Genomic DNA, 16,947 nt, shown 5'->3' with positions numbered 1-16,947 from the left:
GAAGGAGAGATGTGTGAGAAGAGGTGAAAGAGGGCAGAGGGTTTTCTTTTTTACCGGAAAAAAATGTGGGAGAATAAAAGGAGTAGGACAGAAAACATTAGCAGTGAAAGGAAGAAGAGAAAAAAGAACAAGAAGAGATGAGTTTAGATAAAAGGGAAGAAGAGAAAGCAAAGAAAGGAAGAGAGAAGAGGGACACGAGACAGAATTAACAAAGCAAACAAACATATTTTGTAGAAAAGAGTAAGAAAAGCAAAAACACAACAAAGATTGGACCAGGAAATACAACAAGAAATAATAAAAAACAGTAAAAAATGAAGGAAATGAGAGGGAATGCAGTGACTTTTAACAGAGCCAATTGGGAGGAAAAATTAGGTGAAAATATGGGATACATTTGTGTATTCATAACATTGGTTAGATGGCATTTTCATTATGTAATCTACATTTACTGTTTGCAACTGCCTGTTAAAATGGGTAATCGATAGCCTTGTTAATTGACAGGACTAATTTAAGTAAGAAGTCCCATAACGGGATTATTGTTAATATGAACATAATTGATTTCACATCAATAAACTCTTACACAAGTCATTTAAGGTTGCCCGTAAGCAGTGAATAGTTGCCATCAGTCTGTTTTTTTATACAACTTACAGAGTAAAGGTGCCTGGGTAGTCCACCTGGTAGAGCTCAGTCCTTGACACAGCAGCCGTGGGTTCGATTCTGACATGCAGCCCTTTGCTGCACCTCCACCTCTCTCTCCCCTTTCATTTCTAAGCTCTCCTGTCACAAATAAAGCCCTAAAATGCCAACAAAAATAATCTTTAAAATATAAAAACACCCCTCGGTGCAGAGATCACACAAAGTTCAATAAAACTGACTCATTGATATTAAATACACCATCCCTCACTCTAACCTTGACATACAATACAAATGCCTTTATCGCTCTTTCTGCCTGGGTAATGTGAGACCGGGGCTGCGATGAAATTACAGGAAGCAGAGGTTTCATCAGCATTTACTGTACGATAATGTCATGATCTATGAAAAAAATATACACCGCATATTTAACTTGTTGTGATGGTGACGTGCACTATGCTAAATAATATGACACTGAAGCTCGCGAGACACTTCCCATTGCTTGCTCTTGAAAGACACATGTTTCCTAAGCATATTAGCCTTCTAGCGTTGTGCAAAACACTAGTTACATAATTGCCTTTTTTAAGAGAAATTTGAAGAGTTTGCTCAGCATTTCGTTGACCATCAGATTTCTTAAGTCCAAGCGGAACAAACCGGGGCGGACAGACTTAGCAGACGTAAGCTGCTCTCTCCAAACAGCCTGTGTGTCTACAGCTGTCAGCAGCAGTGTCAGCCGCTACCTTACACGCTCCACCATGTTGGATGTGTTTGTTGTAATGAGCAATGGCTAATTAGCTCAAGTATGGCATGAGATAGAGACATTTGAGCTCTTACTTTTTTGTGTGTGTGCATCTGTGTGTGTGTCGGACAGATGATGTCATTGCTGAGTGGATAAGCAGTGGAAGGAGGGAGGGGGAAGTAAAGAAAGGCCTGACAGATACAGTTTATCTATCTAGTATATCTATCTACTTTTAGTATCTATTGATGCATATCTAGCTATCTATCTATCTATCTATCTATCTATCTATCTATCTATCTATCTATCTATCTATCTATCTGTCTTTGTCTAGCTACTATTCAATGTGGTATTTAACTTTTTGAGAAGACCCAGACATTTAGACATCCTCTTTATTATTTAGGAAGTAGAGTGGCGCTTGTCTAAAAAGTACAGTGCGTTGCCACGACAACAGACACCATACACACTTGGTCTAAATGAGTTCAGCACAGATTTGTACCCCCAGATTCAGCACCTGCAATATTACAGTAAGTGTTTTGGTTTTGTCTTTGAGATCACATTTTATTCTGTGTTTGTTCTCTCTCTCAGCGTCTAAGTAGTCAAGGACACAGATGCAAAGATTCTCACAGACCCATCTGAAGTAGTTTGGTCCTGCCATTTTTCTAGTTTCTCTTTAAACTGAAGTGTAAACTAACGAGATATGCAGACATGGTACAAAGACTACAAATTTCCCTCATCAAGTGTTGGATAAGTGAGTGCAGTGAAAAGGTTGATTACCCAAATTAATTTATCCAAACTTGTCTTCATGATGTCATAAGGCACAGCAAACATCCCACCTACATTACAGTAAGCCATATCATAGAATGTGGCAACAGTTCTTATCTCTGTCTTTGACAAATGTAGCGTTTTCTACTATGACTATAAGTACCTGTGTATAGCTTGAAAACAGAATGACTTTTCAAAACACCGAAGAGATATTCTAGCTCCAATTCCTCAAATATGTTTCTTCCGCATTTGCCAGCTCATTCTCATGTCCCTCTGTCTGTTTCTCCATAGCATGTGTGCAATGCGGAATTATCGCCGGTATTCACCAATCTCTTTTTAATTTTGATTCCCACTTTTTTTCTTTCTACGTCTCTCGCTTGTTCAGTGTATTCTGTTCTTATTCACATTCTCTCAAACACACACATTTTTACTCAAGCATACAGTTGTGGGTGTAACATCATGGTGGTGATTATTGTATTGTATATATAGTGTGGTATTATTTGAGGTGGGTTGAAGCATTTTCTTCTACAGGTTATGAAAGAAGTAGTATCATCAAAGGTTTCCAGTCTCTGTTCCTGCCTTCTCTTTCCAAACTACTGAATATACAATTTCCATGTCTAAAGATGCATGTTCTTTTAGTTTTACTCCACCAACATATATTCCTGTCTTATTTCCTTCATCATGCTCTCTTTCTATATATTCATCCTCCCAACTGTTCCATCTTCACTTTGCTGCCATCAATCTCTGCTTTCCAGCTATCTAGAGACCCCCCATTGTCTTCTACAAATTGTGATCTACTTCTTCTACTCTCTTCTACGTCTTCTTTCTGTCCCTCCATCCGGCTAGGGGTCGGGCAGTGACCTTGTTTGTGTCTAGGTCGTGTTCCCACTGAGTGCCTGTGCAGCCTCGTGCTGCCACCCGATCAGCCTTGCTTTCAGCCTCACTATCGATCGTCTTCCACTCAAGGACGGAAATCCAAACCCATATTCCAGACTGCAGCCCCCATCTCCCTCCCTCCACCACCAACTTCTTTCTTTTCTCTGCCTCTCCACTTTTCTCTTCTACTGTATGGCTCTCTCCACCTTTTCCTCTCTTATAGAATTCATCACACACACACACACACGCAGACACACGCGCACACACACAGAACCACGCGTGCACACACACACACACACACACAAACGCTGGTCTCAAGGTTGCAATGACCAGCAGACCCATGAATAAATAATAAGGAGGTAGGAATCACTTTCAGAAAAACCATTTACTCTCCTATTGTGTTCTTGAAGAATCTGTGTGTGTGTGTGTGTTTGTGTGTCTGTGCGCGTAACAAGAACAGCTTTGTGAGCGGGACTACAGTGCTTTGTTAACTAAAAGCCCTGCTGTCCCTTGAGTTAACTTGAACAATGCAAAAAGCACCTTCTAGTCGACCTCTAACACTAAGGTTTTTTGATGTGCATTACTTTCTATTTTCTTTCTGTTTTTCTCTAACTAGTCTTAAAGTATTCCGAGAAAAAATCAATGTGCTTGACATGAGAGAATAAAAGGAAATACTTGCTACTGTGTTTAAACTTAAAATTGTAATAAGTAATATTTGTCCCTAAAAAGAGAAAAAAACATAAGTATTTTTAAAGCGGCTGCTTTTATTTTCTGGAAAGATACGCACACAAAATGGACTTTTCCCAAACCAAGCTGCTCCGTCACGTAAACTAACTGTGTCTCACTTGATGTATGGCTTGTTGCAGTTGCTCTGTGGAGAAGAGAAGATAGAGATGAGAGAAAGCCCAAAAGAAAAAGAGAAAGACGCAAAGAATGAAGAAATTAGGAGTTCCAGATGTGTACAGGAACGAGGAAAAACAGATCAGTTTGGAGAAGAGGAATAATGTAATATAAGGGTGAAGAAAGAGCAAAGAGAACAAAGACATGTGTAGAGATTCGCGGTGAGGGATACGAAGAGTGAGAACGACAAAGAGAGGGAGGAAGAGAAAGAAATAGTATGAGGTGGAAAGGCAACAAAAAGACAAAGTCAGAAAGCCATAGAGAGAGAAAGACAGACATAGAGAGAAATGATTTGATTTTTTTTCTCCTCTATATGGATCAGGGTGAGAGCTCCTTTTTCAATCCAATCAACCTCTGGCAAAGGTAAACAATCAGTCTTGATAAAGGATTGGATAAATTCTCAATCAGACTCATTCTCAGTAAAGCAGCTATTTATTGGGCGGCCTCACATGGCTAAATTGAATCCTCCTCCCTCTAAAATAGGTGAGGACTACATCATTTCAGTCCGACAGGGCGCGGATTAAAGTTTTGCGAGCAAAATGGGCTTCACGTCTTCACATCCCCCCAAAAAATCCACTTCCAATCATAACTCATACATCATATTCCTATGATCTTAAATAGACCCATCAAATGTGGGACATGAGCAGCTCTCTCCCAAAGCTTGAAACCGGAGACAGATAAAAGATTCAGAACTGCTATGTAGCAATTTATCTGATTAATAAAATATTAAGCGCTAATGTCTTTAAAGACTGCAGTGGGTGTGATAATTAATGAATGTATTAAAAATGTTGTTGGCACAAATTTGTAAGTGCATTGTTTCTCTGAAGGGTTAGTACAGAGAACATTATAAGGACATTCAAACCAAACTGGAGTAAACCCATAAATAATAACAAAGAAGCCAGAAAACTGGAACATCGTGTGTGTAACCTACAGGCCAACAAACTTCTCAGTGAGGATGGGAAAAAGGAGACGTGGTTCACTTTGGTAACTTGAAAAACTGTTGTGTTTATTTATTTTTTTCTGAGGAGAAACACCCCAGAAAATGAGAAATTTCTAAATGTTTTGGCTACCAGTGGCGCCATCAGGATTTTATTTTATAGTACGCACAAGAACAACCCGCCCGCTGGTAGGTAAGGTCAAGTAGGAGACAAGAACAAACGTTTTGCATTAACCATTTTTTTTTTTAAACCACTCCAAAGAGTGCAGAGAAAACCTGCATGTGTTGCATGTTTTGCAGAAAACAGCGCTCTCCCTCAACTGCTCTGGTAACTACTACCACAGAGATTACGTCACCAGCAGGCCAGACCTACGTTATGTACAACCTACGTATGTGTTTGGAATGCTGGCTTTTATGTACACCACGTATTTGTCTGAGGTTGCTGCTAATTGGCTAAAACTTTAATAATTCCAAGAAGCTTTGCAACACTGCAGATTGACTACACTTGCATAGATGTAAATCAAAATCATGAGGAAGTTCATTAGCACATACAAAGCATTCGGTAAAGCAGAAGAATGCAACATCCAATTCTGCCAAAATGAACAGAATAATATAACAACAAAAAATAGATCAGAAACCACAATTTGGCGCAATGACAGAACAGTCCATGTGTGTAAAGAAGAGAAGTTATGGGAAGCTGTAAGGATGGAGGAAGGAGAGTTGGAATGACAGGGATCATGTTATCAATACAGCCGATGGAGCGCAGTGGAAACTCTGTAAGCCCAATGGGAATAACTGCAGAATAGTGCAGTGTGCTACTCCAGCAGAACACACTGGAAAGAGATCAGCACACTTACTGTCTACTTCTATTCTATTCTATGCTTGCAGGCTAGAAATACAGATGCATATCTGATTTCTCTGGTTATTGTGGATGATTTTTGTTTACTCATTTTAAGCAGAATTTGACAATCTGTGTCTATTTAGATTTAACCACCCAGTGGAGGGAGACAACAAATGGAAGACAGATAGGGGATGACATGTGTCAAAGGTCGGGTTGTCAAACCCTCATTGTGAGCACGCAACAGCTTCTGAGAAGTACATTTTTTAAATCCCTACTTTTTTTTCTTCTACACGTGTTTGCATTACATACACGTGGTAATGCATTCACCGTGCAAGTTGAGATGAACATACAAACACACACACGCAGAAATGATTATCGTGACTTTGAATCGTTCTCTCCTCTTTATCGCAATAAGCATCACCATTTTTTTCATATCCCTTATCACTGTAACCTTTATTCCTTCCTCCAGCGCCACCACAATCTGTCATCATTCAATTTCTCTTTTAGTGTCCTACACTGTTTTATCCTGTTGTCATTATCTGATCTTTGTCTCCCTCTTCTCACTCTTATATATGTGTAAATATGCCACCTTCTACTTGGCAGCCCTCTCCTTGACAACATAGACAAATGTTGGCGTCAATGTGTGCTGCATTCCAGAATAGAACATATGTGCTGACACTGGTCGGTTATTGTTTGTGTTTCACTGGCAGATATAACTTCCAGGGTGTTTAACCATTATTTTGTTTTGTATTTGATACATTGTGGATGCGAGAAAGCAAACCATTGGCTATGTAATAGTTTTGAATTCATATAAAGTGTAAAATCACTAAAGAGAAATGGCAATTATCAGAAATAACTTTTTGTAGGCTATTAGAGCGTTTTTCTTCAGTTGTCATGGTGAAGTGTGTAAATTGCTGTTCAATAAAATGTGTTTGCATTATAGTGTCGGTTGCTTACTTTACAGAAGGCAAATTCAACACAACATTAGTGACAAATGTTCAGAATAATAAATCTTCATCAGCAAATAAAATTGGCTCAGCTGCCATCAGACGACACAATATGTCGGATCACACCTAAGGCAGTTTCATTTAGTAACGAAGACCTTGAGATGTGGTTAAAAGATCAGAAAACTACTAGTGAATGGACCTTGAATTATTAGTTTGCAATACTATTCCCAAGAAGAATCAAGAATTCATATCTATGCGCAATATACATCCAGCTCAAAATTTCTAACGTCTAGGTGATATGTGCAAAGGATCTCACACAGTGCGCATCACTTAAATAACTGTCTGCCTTTGTTTGTTATGGTGTCTACATACACATTTTCTCACAGAAACGCCAATACATATGCTCACACACACGCACACAACCGTGCAAACACACACACACACACACACTCACACACACAAACACACACACACACTCACTTACCAATGTCTCTTTGCCAGAGGCAGTGTAAGTCTTGTTTGTGCGCACACTATATATTATATACCCATACCTTATGACAATGTGACCAATGTGATCATTAGTCAAAATACACTACCACCTCAGACCCAGAGAACAAGCAATCACTGACGTAGTTTCCTACATCTTTGAACCGCTCCAGGGAAATTAACTTGTATGGTATGTTTTTCAGAGAACATTTTTACAATGATTATTATTCCAACGCCAGTGAAAACAAAACTTTTACTAAAAAGTAGTCTGTATTTGTTCTAGAGCATACAGCCTGTAAATGTGGTGTGCATGTGTGTGTGTGTGTGTGTGTGTGTGTGTGTGTGTGTGTGCATGCGTGCGTGTGTGGGAGTGAGAGAGAGAGAACCAGAACAAGATGGATGGATCAAATGAGAGAGAAATGATAGCCACAATTAACAGTGCTTAGGCAGGTTAGGTCAACAGTTTCTAATGTAATTAGATATTACAGCTACATATAAATGATTAGTTTGCATCTGCAGAGTCACACAAGCAAGCTGCGTCTTACACACACACACAAAAACACACAAACACACACATACACACAAACAGAAGAAAACAAGGCCTAGACATAGCCACTGTTTTATGCATGCTGATGTGATGCCAGTGGACATGCACCCAAGAGGAACACTGCTTTTCTCACCTCACACACTGCCACAAATTACACACAAAACACACAATCCCTCTGCAGTCACCTCGGTTCATTTTACATCTCTGTAAGTTCACACACGCGCACCCATTCCTGTGGCCCCATGCACACGCGCACAGAGACCCTGGTCCAAAATGTTGTGCTGGAGTTCAACCTAGGAGAACAGATGTGTCCACTGTTTGCAACAGCTTGGTATGAGCGTGTGTGTTTGTGTGTATGTTTGCATGAAGTATATTTATGTATTCAGTTATGTTTGTGCGTGCCTAAACACTCTTATATATAGCATATGTCTATATGAAAAAATTAAGGCTGGGCTTTTTCCAACTAACTAATCAGCTACACTCCAAACACATCATGTGCAACCAGTCTGAGCTGTTGTATAACAGCATTTGTTCATCTTCACTTCTTTTCAATGTTGCTCAAAAAGACAGAAGGAAATTCAGTGGACAGCAAATAATTTCATACTGTGATCTATCATATATTGTATTCTGTTTTTATCCTAACACATATAATCCTTCTTTCGCCTGTACTATATTTTCATACATTATGTTAAAGATCCACTGCTGAAGCTGCACAGTTAGCTTTGCTAAAAGGCAAAGTGTGAGTGAATTGTAACCATTTACAGTGGGTAGAGCATTTACCCTTCCAGCTGTTCTGGGGACCTTTAAGTCACAAACATATTCTTTAAATCCTGAGCTACTGCTGCGCTTATTCATCAATTTAAATAGCGTTGAACCAAATATACTGAATGTGTCACTAACAGCTAAGAAGACTCAGGTGGAAGCCAACTGCTATCAATGTTCACCTGTGAAACCGAAGCAGGGCATGGTTTGCCCAAACAAGCCAGCCTGACAACAGGTGCACCATGTAAACAAAGTAAGGTTTTGCCAGATTTTAGGAGGTGCTGTGTCAGGAAAACGGGACTCATGAGGACAGAGATGTTAGCTCAATTTCTGAGGTACACTTTAACAATCCAGCAAGATTTAAGTTAGACAGGTCTGCAAATTTGGAAGTTTTTTGAAGATGAAAGGGGGCATGAAAATGTTAAAAAAAATAACAATGAAAATTAATTCCTCCATGTACCCTATTATCCAAGCATCATCGAGCAAGATTCAAGTTTCAAAAACTTACCTGCGGAATTAGTGAAAGTCACTCTGTTTAACATGATCAGCATCAACAAACAGTCCATTACATAATATTCTGGCACACACACCTTACTCAGCAGGTGGTTTGGGAGCTTACCTGTGGCCGTGGGTGTCCTTTAACAATACACTGAAGCACTAGGGTGTCTCCTTCTTTGATGGTGTAGATTCTCTCACTGATGTTATCATCTTTGACGTTACACGCTGCGCCTGAGTGCACGATCTGGGCGTTGGCTGGAGCTGTGAGCGACACACACACACACATGCAGAGACAGGCATATAGCCATGTGGACATAAACACATACACACACACATACACACACATACACACAGAGGGAGAGAAACCACATTGCATGTTCAGTAATATGTAATATCTCTAATATGTAATATCTCTGCTGCAGAAAAAAAGGTCATTGACTTGTGGGTGTATGTGTAACACTAGTGCTGGTATTGATTAATCAAATGAACATTACATGTATATCACATTACTCCTGCATCTGCATTAAAAAAAACTTTTGCAAATATGCTGGAGTGTTCCGTGTGTCTGTGTTTGTTGAGAGATGCAGGCATCTATTGGAAAATTGAAACGTTGATCTCCATTAGAAGGTCAGAAGGCTGATACCTCACTCTGGGAGAGCGCTTTTGTCTAATACAGAATATAGCAAGCAGTAACTAAGATCTTATATGTTAAGTGTACATCACAGTTTTTTTCAGTGGCATTAAGCTAATATGCCGTTGTACTCTGCATCATTTCATGTAGTATTCTGATTGACTGCTTAATAAATTTGGGTCGTAGCAGCAGTCGTCTTCTGGGATTTTGGTTCTTTCGAAGCGGTAATCGCTGAAGCTCTGAATCATTGCTCTGTGGACTTGTGTGGCAGTGTGATCTAGGACCACCGTTTTTCACCATTTTATTTCAACATTTCTCTTAGAACTGTCAACTTTCCCCAAAGGCAGCCCACATTCAACAGTATTTTGGGAATGCTTGTCAGTGACTGCAGAAGATTTTGTCATTGAGTGGTAAAATGTGTTGTTCGTTTGACTCAGGTAGAGCATAAGACAATATTTAAGTTTTGTCATAACCAAAAACTAAGGGAAAATATTCTCAAACCATGATATTGAAATAACATCACCATATTGCAGAAGTGGGAGTAAGCCACACATGTGCAAGTAACAAGCAAGTCTGAAGTCTTAGGGCCCTATAATAGCAATGTGACAAGGTACATACGTGCCAATGGGAGATGGCCCTCTCATTGATTTATTGCATGTTACGCCCAAAACACACTTATTAAGTAATGAAGACACTGAGTACAACCCTTTTAAACCATGTGACTGTTAAACATGTTTTTTTTCCGCCGTCAAACTAGCAGAAGTGGATTTGATTTGCTTCACGCCAGATCAAATAGGGCCCTTGATCTTCAAGTCACAAGCTAGTTTCAAGTCAATGTGATGTGAATGAAGAAAGTCAAGTTGAGTCATACAAAATTCTTTGACCTAGAGTAGCACAGTTTTCCAATTTTAATCAGTTTAAAAAGAGAGTTGTCATCAAGAACTTGGTCAACGGTTGGCCCATTGCGGGTCCATGTCATTTCAGTCATTTGTCTCAAGTCAAGGTCAAGTGTGAAGTCTTGAGTCAGGTTAAGTCAAGTCTCAAGTCCAAGTCAGACTTGAGTCAAGTTGTGTGACTCCAGGCTCCCAGCTCTGCCATATTGTGTATAGCTCCATTCTAAGGCAACTCCAGGAATAATGGATGATGGATTTATGATGGGAGATCTCTGCAGTGGGTGACAACTACAATATCGGAGTCTGCACAGCGCTGGCCCATGTAGAGGGCTTGCTAGCGTGCAAGTAGCCTCAAATGGCTTTACCTCCCATATGATTAAGGCAGACAGGAGCGAGGAGGGGAGGGACAGGCACAAAGCGAGAGAAACAGCGGGTGAGGAGGAAAAGGCCAGAGAGGAGTGTGAAACCCCAGAGAGAGGCATGGGGGACGGGGGAAGCAAAATGATGTGATTAGCCTTGATTCACAGGGGAAACAAATTTCCTCTGTGTTCTACAACTTTTATTATTGAACAGACAGTAAGGACGTGGGCGGCCTGTTCACCTTAATCCTCAACTCGATCAGACGTTACAACGCAGAGAGCAATCTTGAGCCAGAAATCAAGTTGAAAATAAAAGAAGCTCTCTGAATCTGTCGCTGCATGTTCTCTCATATGGAACACGCTGGAGCTGTTAATAGCTTAAGGTATTAGTACATAGCGAGTGTGCCTGTCCCATTACATTGGTACATTTTAGCGTGATTTTGTGTAAAGCACTTTGAATTGCCCAGTTGCTGAAATGTGCTATACAAATAAAACTGCCCTGTCTTGACTTGCCTTGCCTCGACATGCCTTGACATTGCCCCTTTACTAGATAAGGATTTTTTTTCTCTTTTAAGAAACAGTAAAGGAAAAAGAGACATGAAAAAATTGGATGTCAGATTTAGTCATGGTTGCAAACATGGGGCTATTACAAACCTGTGCTTTTCCATTTTTGCTTTGCTCCTAACCTGGGTAGGTAAATGCACAAACAACCATACTCAAAATACACACACTTACAATAATGTCTTCCAAAGTCAGAGTATAATATAAAAATTAGCCTTTGGTATAAAAGTGAGCATTTTCAAGATGATAAGAAAATACCACAACATATCTGCACCTTGCTGTAACTTGCAAACAGTCTGCTTAGTATTTATCCTTAGCTATTTTTTCTTTTGATTTAATTCTATGAAAGCAGATGTGTTGGAGAAGAAAAGAAAAAGCAAGGGCACATAATTTACCACCTGCCTACTGCATATATGCCTTACTCTGTTTGTGTCTATTGTAGTGTGTGCATGTCAGTTTCACTGTTAGCAGAGGAGAAACATGTGTGTGAATGCCGGTTTGAATATGAGACTTAATGATGCGCACTGCTGTGTTTGAGGAGCTCATCAACAGAGCAGTCGATCATTCACTCCTTCAAGCTTTTCATTATTCTTTCAAAGACCTCTTTAGCATACAACAGCCATTGCTTCTCCAAAGTAACAAAATATAAGCATGCATGCAAATGCGCATATACCCTTAAAACATGCACGTTCTTGCACACATGTAGTAACACACACACAGTATGTCACAGTACTTTGGCAGCAACTCTCTGTTAAGTTCTCTGCTTCTTGCTCTGTTGCTCTTCTCTATCCTTCGTCTTAACCTCAGTGTCTCTCTCTGTCTCTGCAGCGCATGGTTTCTGACTTTACATAAAGTGAAGAAAACATCATTCAAAATAAAGTTTATGTGCTCTAAGAAATAGAATGGAATATTTCAACTGGTTTAGTTTAGGCAATCTAGAAAATAAATCGCGGTTAATTAACCAAAACGGGTTGTCTGAATTCCTTTTTAGCAAACACTTAAATTCAGATTCATACAGTTACACATATACACGCACAGGAACTGCCTTGTGTAATTACTATCTTCATCTGATGGGTACTGAGCAGATCCAGTGGAGCAGTTGGGGGTCAAGTGCCTTGTTAAAGGCCACGATAAAAGTAGTTGCTGTGGAATGGAAGATCACATCTCATGTCTATTCACTTCTCCCAAATTGTGTGAGTTAAACTCACTTTTGACCAACAATCTTTAAGTCAAAAGTAGCTGTAATCCTTAAACAGCAGGTTCGCTGGAGCAAAACTCTACCAATCAATCAATGAAAATGTAACCCATGAATGGATAAAACTATTAAAATCACTATATGGGGTAACAGAACTTGGTTCCAGAAACAGGGAGAGCTGATATAAATGGTGATTAATTGTCTCCTCACAGCTTATTGGCGTGTCGGCATAAGTTTGCCTCTCCGGAGAGGGAGGGAGGTCGGACAGAGCAGCTCCTCTGTCTGCTCTCGCCTCCGGCAGCTTGGCTGCTTCAACTGTCTGATCGACTAGGGAAAGAGAGGCCGAGAGAGAGGAGAAGACAGGAAAGGCAAGGGAGAGGGGAGGAGGAGGTGGAATGAAAGGCAAGAGAGAGAGAAGTACGAGGAAAGAAAGACAAGCTAGAGGTGGATGAGGAAAAAAACAAGAAAGAGAGGAGGACGAGGAAGGAAATGTAAATGAGAAATGAGGACGAAAGGCAAGAGACAGACAAGGATGAGAGAGAAGCGAGAGAGGGAGAGAGGAAAAGCAGAAAAGGTGAATGGAGACAGAAAAACAGAAGAGAAGTACAGAAGGAGGGAAGAAAGTGACAGTGAACAGACAATACAAAAAACAAAGAGGGAAGAAGAAAGCTAAGTTAAAAGAGAGACAAACAGTTGTGGTAAGGAGAGTCAGAAAGAATGAGTCTAAGAACAAGAAGTAGGGAAAGAGAGCCAAATTAACTTGGGGTTTGATAAAGTAATTGAAAAGCGATCAATGGGAAGGGTTACCTAATTTGGATTAAAAAACATATCTAAATAAATATTTAATAGAAAGAGATGATAATAATCCCAAGACAAAGAAGGAAGTAGGTAAATATAGTCAGCCAAAGAGGAGAGACTGACAGCTAGGCCAGAGGGTGGAGAGGCTCCTCAACAGGGCACTGCAGTCAAAAGCAAACAAGTGGGCTCAACCCGTAACACTACACAGACTCACTCTCTCCTCTAGTTTCACACCCAGCACAGATGGTATACCAACAGAGATCACAGCAATGGAAAACAAACTGGACAGTATACCGAGTCAACCAACTGACATTTAATCACTGTAACTTTTGACAGTCTTTGCAGAAGCAACATGGAGACAAATCTTTCTGGTTAAGTAGAGGGGTTGCGTTCCCACATGTTTATGATCATTAATAATCATAAGTAATTAATGTACCTGCACACATGTGTAAGCAATATATGCACATCCATTGAGCCAGACTAATATATACACAACATCCACTAACAAGACTGGCATGCCTTAAGTAAAATCAATAACTGTAACACAATAACTTTAAAGGTGCCCTTCAACACAAAAACGCTTTTACTTGCATTTTTTGAAATATGTTAGGTCTGTATGTGTTTGTGTTATTTTGTGAATGTGAAAATGAAATGCTATCTCCTCTTTCAGCTCTAGCCACTGAAAAGAAATAAGCAGATATATCAGGTCAATTAAAAAAGCTGGTCAGTCTGATGTCATGTTGCCTAAGCTCATTACTATTCATGAGCTTGCCCAGTTGCGATGGGTAAAGAATGCTAATAGCCAGGCTAATCAGAGTCAAGCAGCTTTGCTCATTGAATATTAATGAGAACTGGCACAAATCAAGGTGAGTCTTCCTGAAGGCTTTCTATACCATACTAGAATGGCTTGAAAGTAGGTAACCAAGGCATTGTTTTACACAAAATGTTACAGAGTCTAAAGAACTTCAGACATTACCACAAAGTAATGAAAAACGTGTGGCAGAGCACCTTTAAGATTGTTTTAAATCAAAGTGAAAATTAAACTCATGCAATTTCTTACACTGGAAAAAAATTTCATATGTTGTTTAACTGGTAGCCATGTGCTGGTAGGCTTCTGTGAAGGGTCTATATGAGGGTTCAGAATACAGAACATTCAAATAAATTAAGATCATGAAAGAACATCACAAGTTTAAACATCTTTTTAAATGATGCTGCAACAACTCATCCATTTTTGTAGCGTAAGAAATATATCATCAGCAAAAACACAAGATCCAAAAAATGCAAGAAAATATTACAGGAATCAACTGTCCAAATCAAGCCAAAGGCTGTAGCAGAGGAAAAACATGGGAAGCAATTGTCAACACAAACACTGACACAGTGTTGTGTTCAGAGGGGCATCAATTCAGTTAGTGTTAAAGATGTTCATCAGTCATAGAAAGCTGCTGTTTTGACAGCAATCTATCTGACTCTGATGATTCATCGATCAAAACTGTTCCGGGGGATGCTGATTGAAAGTGTTGTCTGTGCATTATTGGAAACTTTCTGAGACATTCAATGCACATTAGTTGTAAGTGAAACATAACTATCGGCAAATGCCTAGTCTGATTAATTGATTCGTCACCGCCTGCCATGTTTGTTTTTGTTGAGGGGACAGGACATCTCTCACTAAAACTAATGATAAGACAGGAAAGCTGATGTCACACCGCACTGACTGCTTGACGGAGTGCTGAGCAGCATGTGTGTGGTTGTGGTCGAAAGAGAAGGTGTGTGTGTGTGTGTGTGTGTGAGTGCGTGGGCGCGCGCATGTGTGCGTGCATGCTATACACATGCTATACATTATAGTGTATCTTGCTGGAGGAATCCCACAGAAGGTCATGAATCCTGTCCAACACGAAGACCCGCAGATTGTGATTGATGCATAGTTACTTTATGGGAGCTGCTCATGCATGCCGATGAGCTCTGTCTCAATTCACTTCATTCACAAGAGACCATTTAGATGCTTTGGCCCTTCCCCTGCCATCACAAGGAGAAAGGAAAGAAAACGGAAAGCGAGAGAAGGAGATAAGAGTAGTTGAGAGTGGGTACCTGAGGGAAAAGTCACCAACTTTATTGATTAACTGCAATAGAGGGAAGTGTTCATCTGACCCAAAGAAAGACTAGTCACACAGACACACACACACACACAAACACACAAATACAGCCTTATGATCAAGGGCCCAAGTGACTCACATTTTTATCAGTATTTTTCTCCGCAGACAGGATGGAGAGAGATCAAACTGTTGATGTCATGACCCAATCCTTTTCATTTTCGATTGGAGCGCCAGATATCAAAATGCGTTTGGGACATTGATTTAACTTTTGACCCAACTGTTAAATGGCCGCTTTGAATGAAAGGGCTAACCTTTAGTGACCTCTTTAGTGCTTTCATCAACTGTAATCTTCGGCCTCACTTACCTAAACACACTATAAAAGAATAAATAGATATATGTTATACTGTAGGAGTTTAATTTTTCAACATCTGCTTTTATGAGTCACTGTTTTCCAGTGTATTTTAATAAAGTCACCCAAATGTTTCCCCACACCACTAAATAGAAACAACCACCTTTTAGTCAGTGTTGTGTCTTCCATACAAATATGAATTTTATTGGTAGTACTGAGTTCATTGGCAGGTTTCCAAACCCAGACTGTGCCTGGATGAAGACCAGAAAGCTGCCTTCTTTCTTCACTGCCTAGTGTCTTCTAATTTGATTGATGTTTGATTGTTTTGGAGCCATCTACATCAGAATAAAATTTCCCTTTTGTCTGTTTTCCTTCAGACAGATTCAAAGGTTGAAAAAATAACTTGGAAGAAAGAAATTCTAATGTTATTGATTTCCATTAAAATTCACATTCTAATCTTGAAGTCCAGTCACTTAACAGTAAATTCAAACACAAGAACATTTTGTGAGTCAAAAATGCTATTTGAATTGTGTTAGCTACCATAGATACCATTTGGAGTGAAATAACTACTATATAATATGTTGTCTTGATATGATCAATGAATTATTTTCATGAAGAAATGCTCAAAAGCTATTTATTGTTTAATTTGTCAAGGAAAGGCAGAAAAAAGATTTGAAAAAACATTTACTTGGTGAGTCTTGATCAAACAAACTGCTAGTTTACTGTACAATTGTATTATTTTTTGTTACAAAGGAATAGGTAAGACATCAGTCCGTAAATAAAGGGACGTCTTGGAGTCTTGTCATTGCTGTGAGGTTGACAGGAGATCAGTGCAGATTCACAGATTCAATACGGCGCATAACTCTTTGGCTTTGAACAGACAAAACATATGTTTTAAAGTGTGCGCTTTAGAGATGCTTGTAGGCTCATTTGAACACCTTTACTGTTCCACCGTTTTCAATCATTGTGCTAAGTTAACCAAACCGGATGCAGACTGTAGTTTAATTTTAACCATACAAACATGAGAGTGGTATTTACCTGTAGGGCTTGGTAATATAGCGAATTCATTTGATTATTCAAATGTTATGTTTTTGCAGGATGTGTAAAATGTCCAGGTCAAAATTACAAACTACAAGTTTTTACAACCCA

General features: G+C 39.5%; 1 protein-coding gene across 2 annotated transcripts in view; it reads right to left on the bottom strand.

Annotated features, from left to right (window-relative positions):
• Nucleotides 1-16,947, bottom strand: part of LOC117945169 (MAM domain-containing glycosylphosphatidylinositol anchor protein 1) — a 166,944-nt gene that overhangs the window by 105,344 nt on the left and 44,653 nt on the right. For both annotated transcript variants that reach the window (XM_034872471.1, XM_034872480.1), the window contains exon 3: nt 9,044-9,183. In XM_034872471.1, coding sequence (XP_034728362.1) covers nt 9,044-9,183 — 140 coding nt within the window. The remainder of the gene's footprint in view (nt 1-9,043; nt 9,184-16,947) is intronic.

Source organism: Etheostoma cragini, chromosome 1 (genome assembly GCF_013103735.1).
Source record: "Etheostoma cragini isolate CJK2018 chromosome 1, CSU_Ecrag_1.0, whole genome shotgun sequence".
In the NCBI taxonomy this organism is placed as follows: domain Eukaryota; kingdom Metazoa; phylum Chordata; class Actinopteri; order Perciformes; family Percidae; genus Etheostoma; species Etheostoma cragini.
This window is presented reverse-complemented; position numbering and strand designations above follow the sequence as displayed.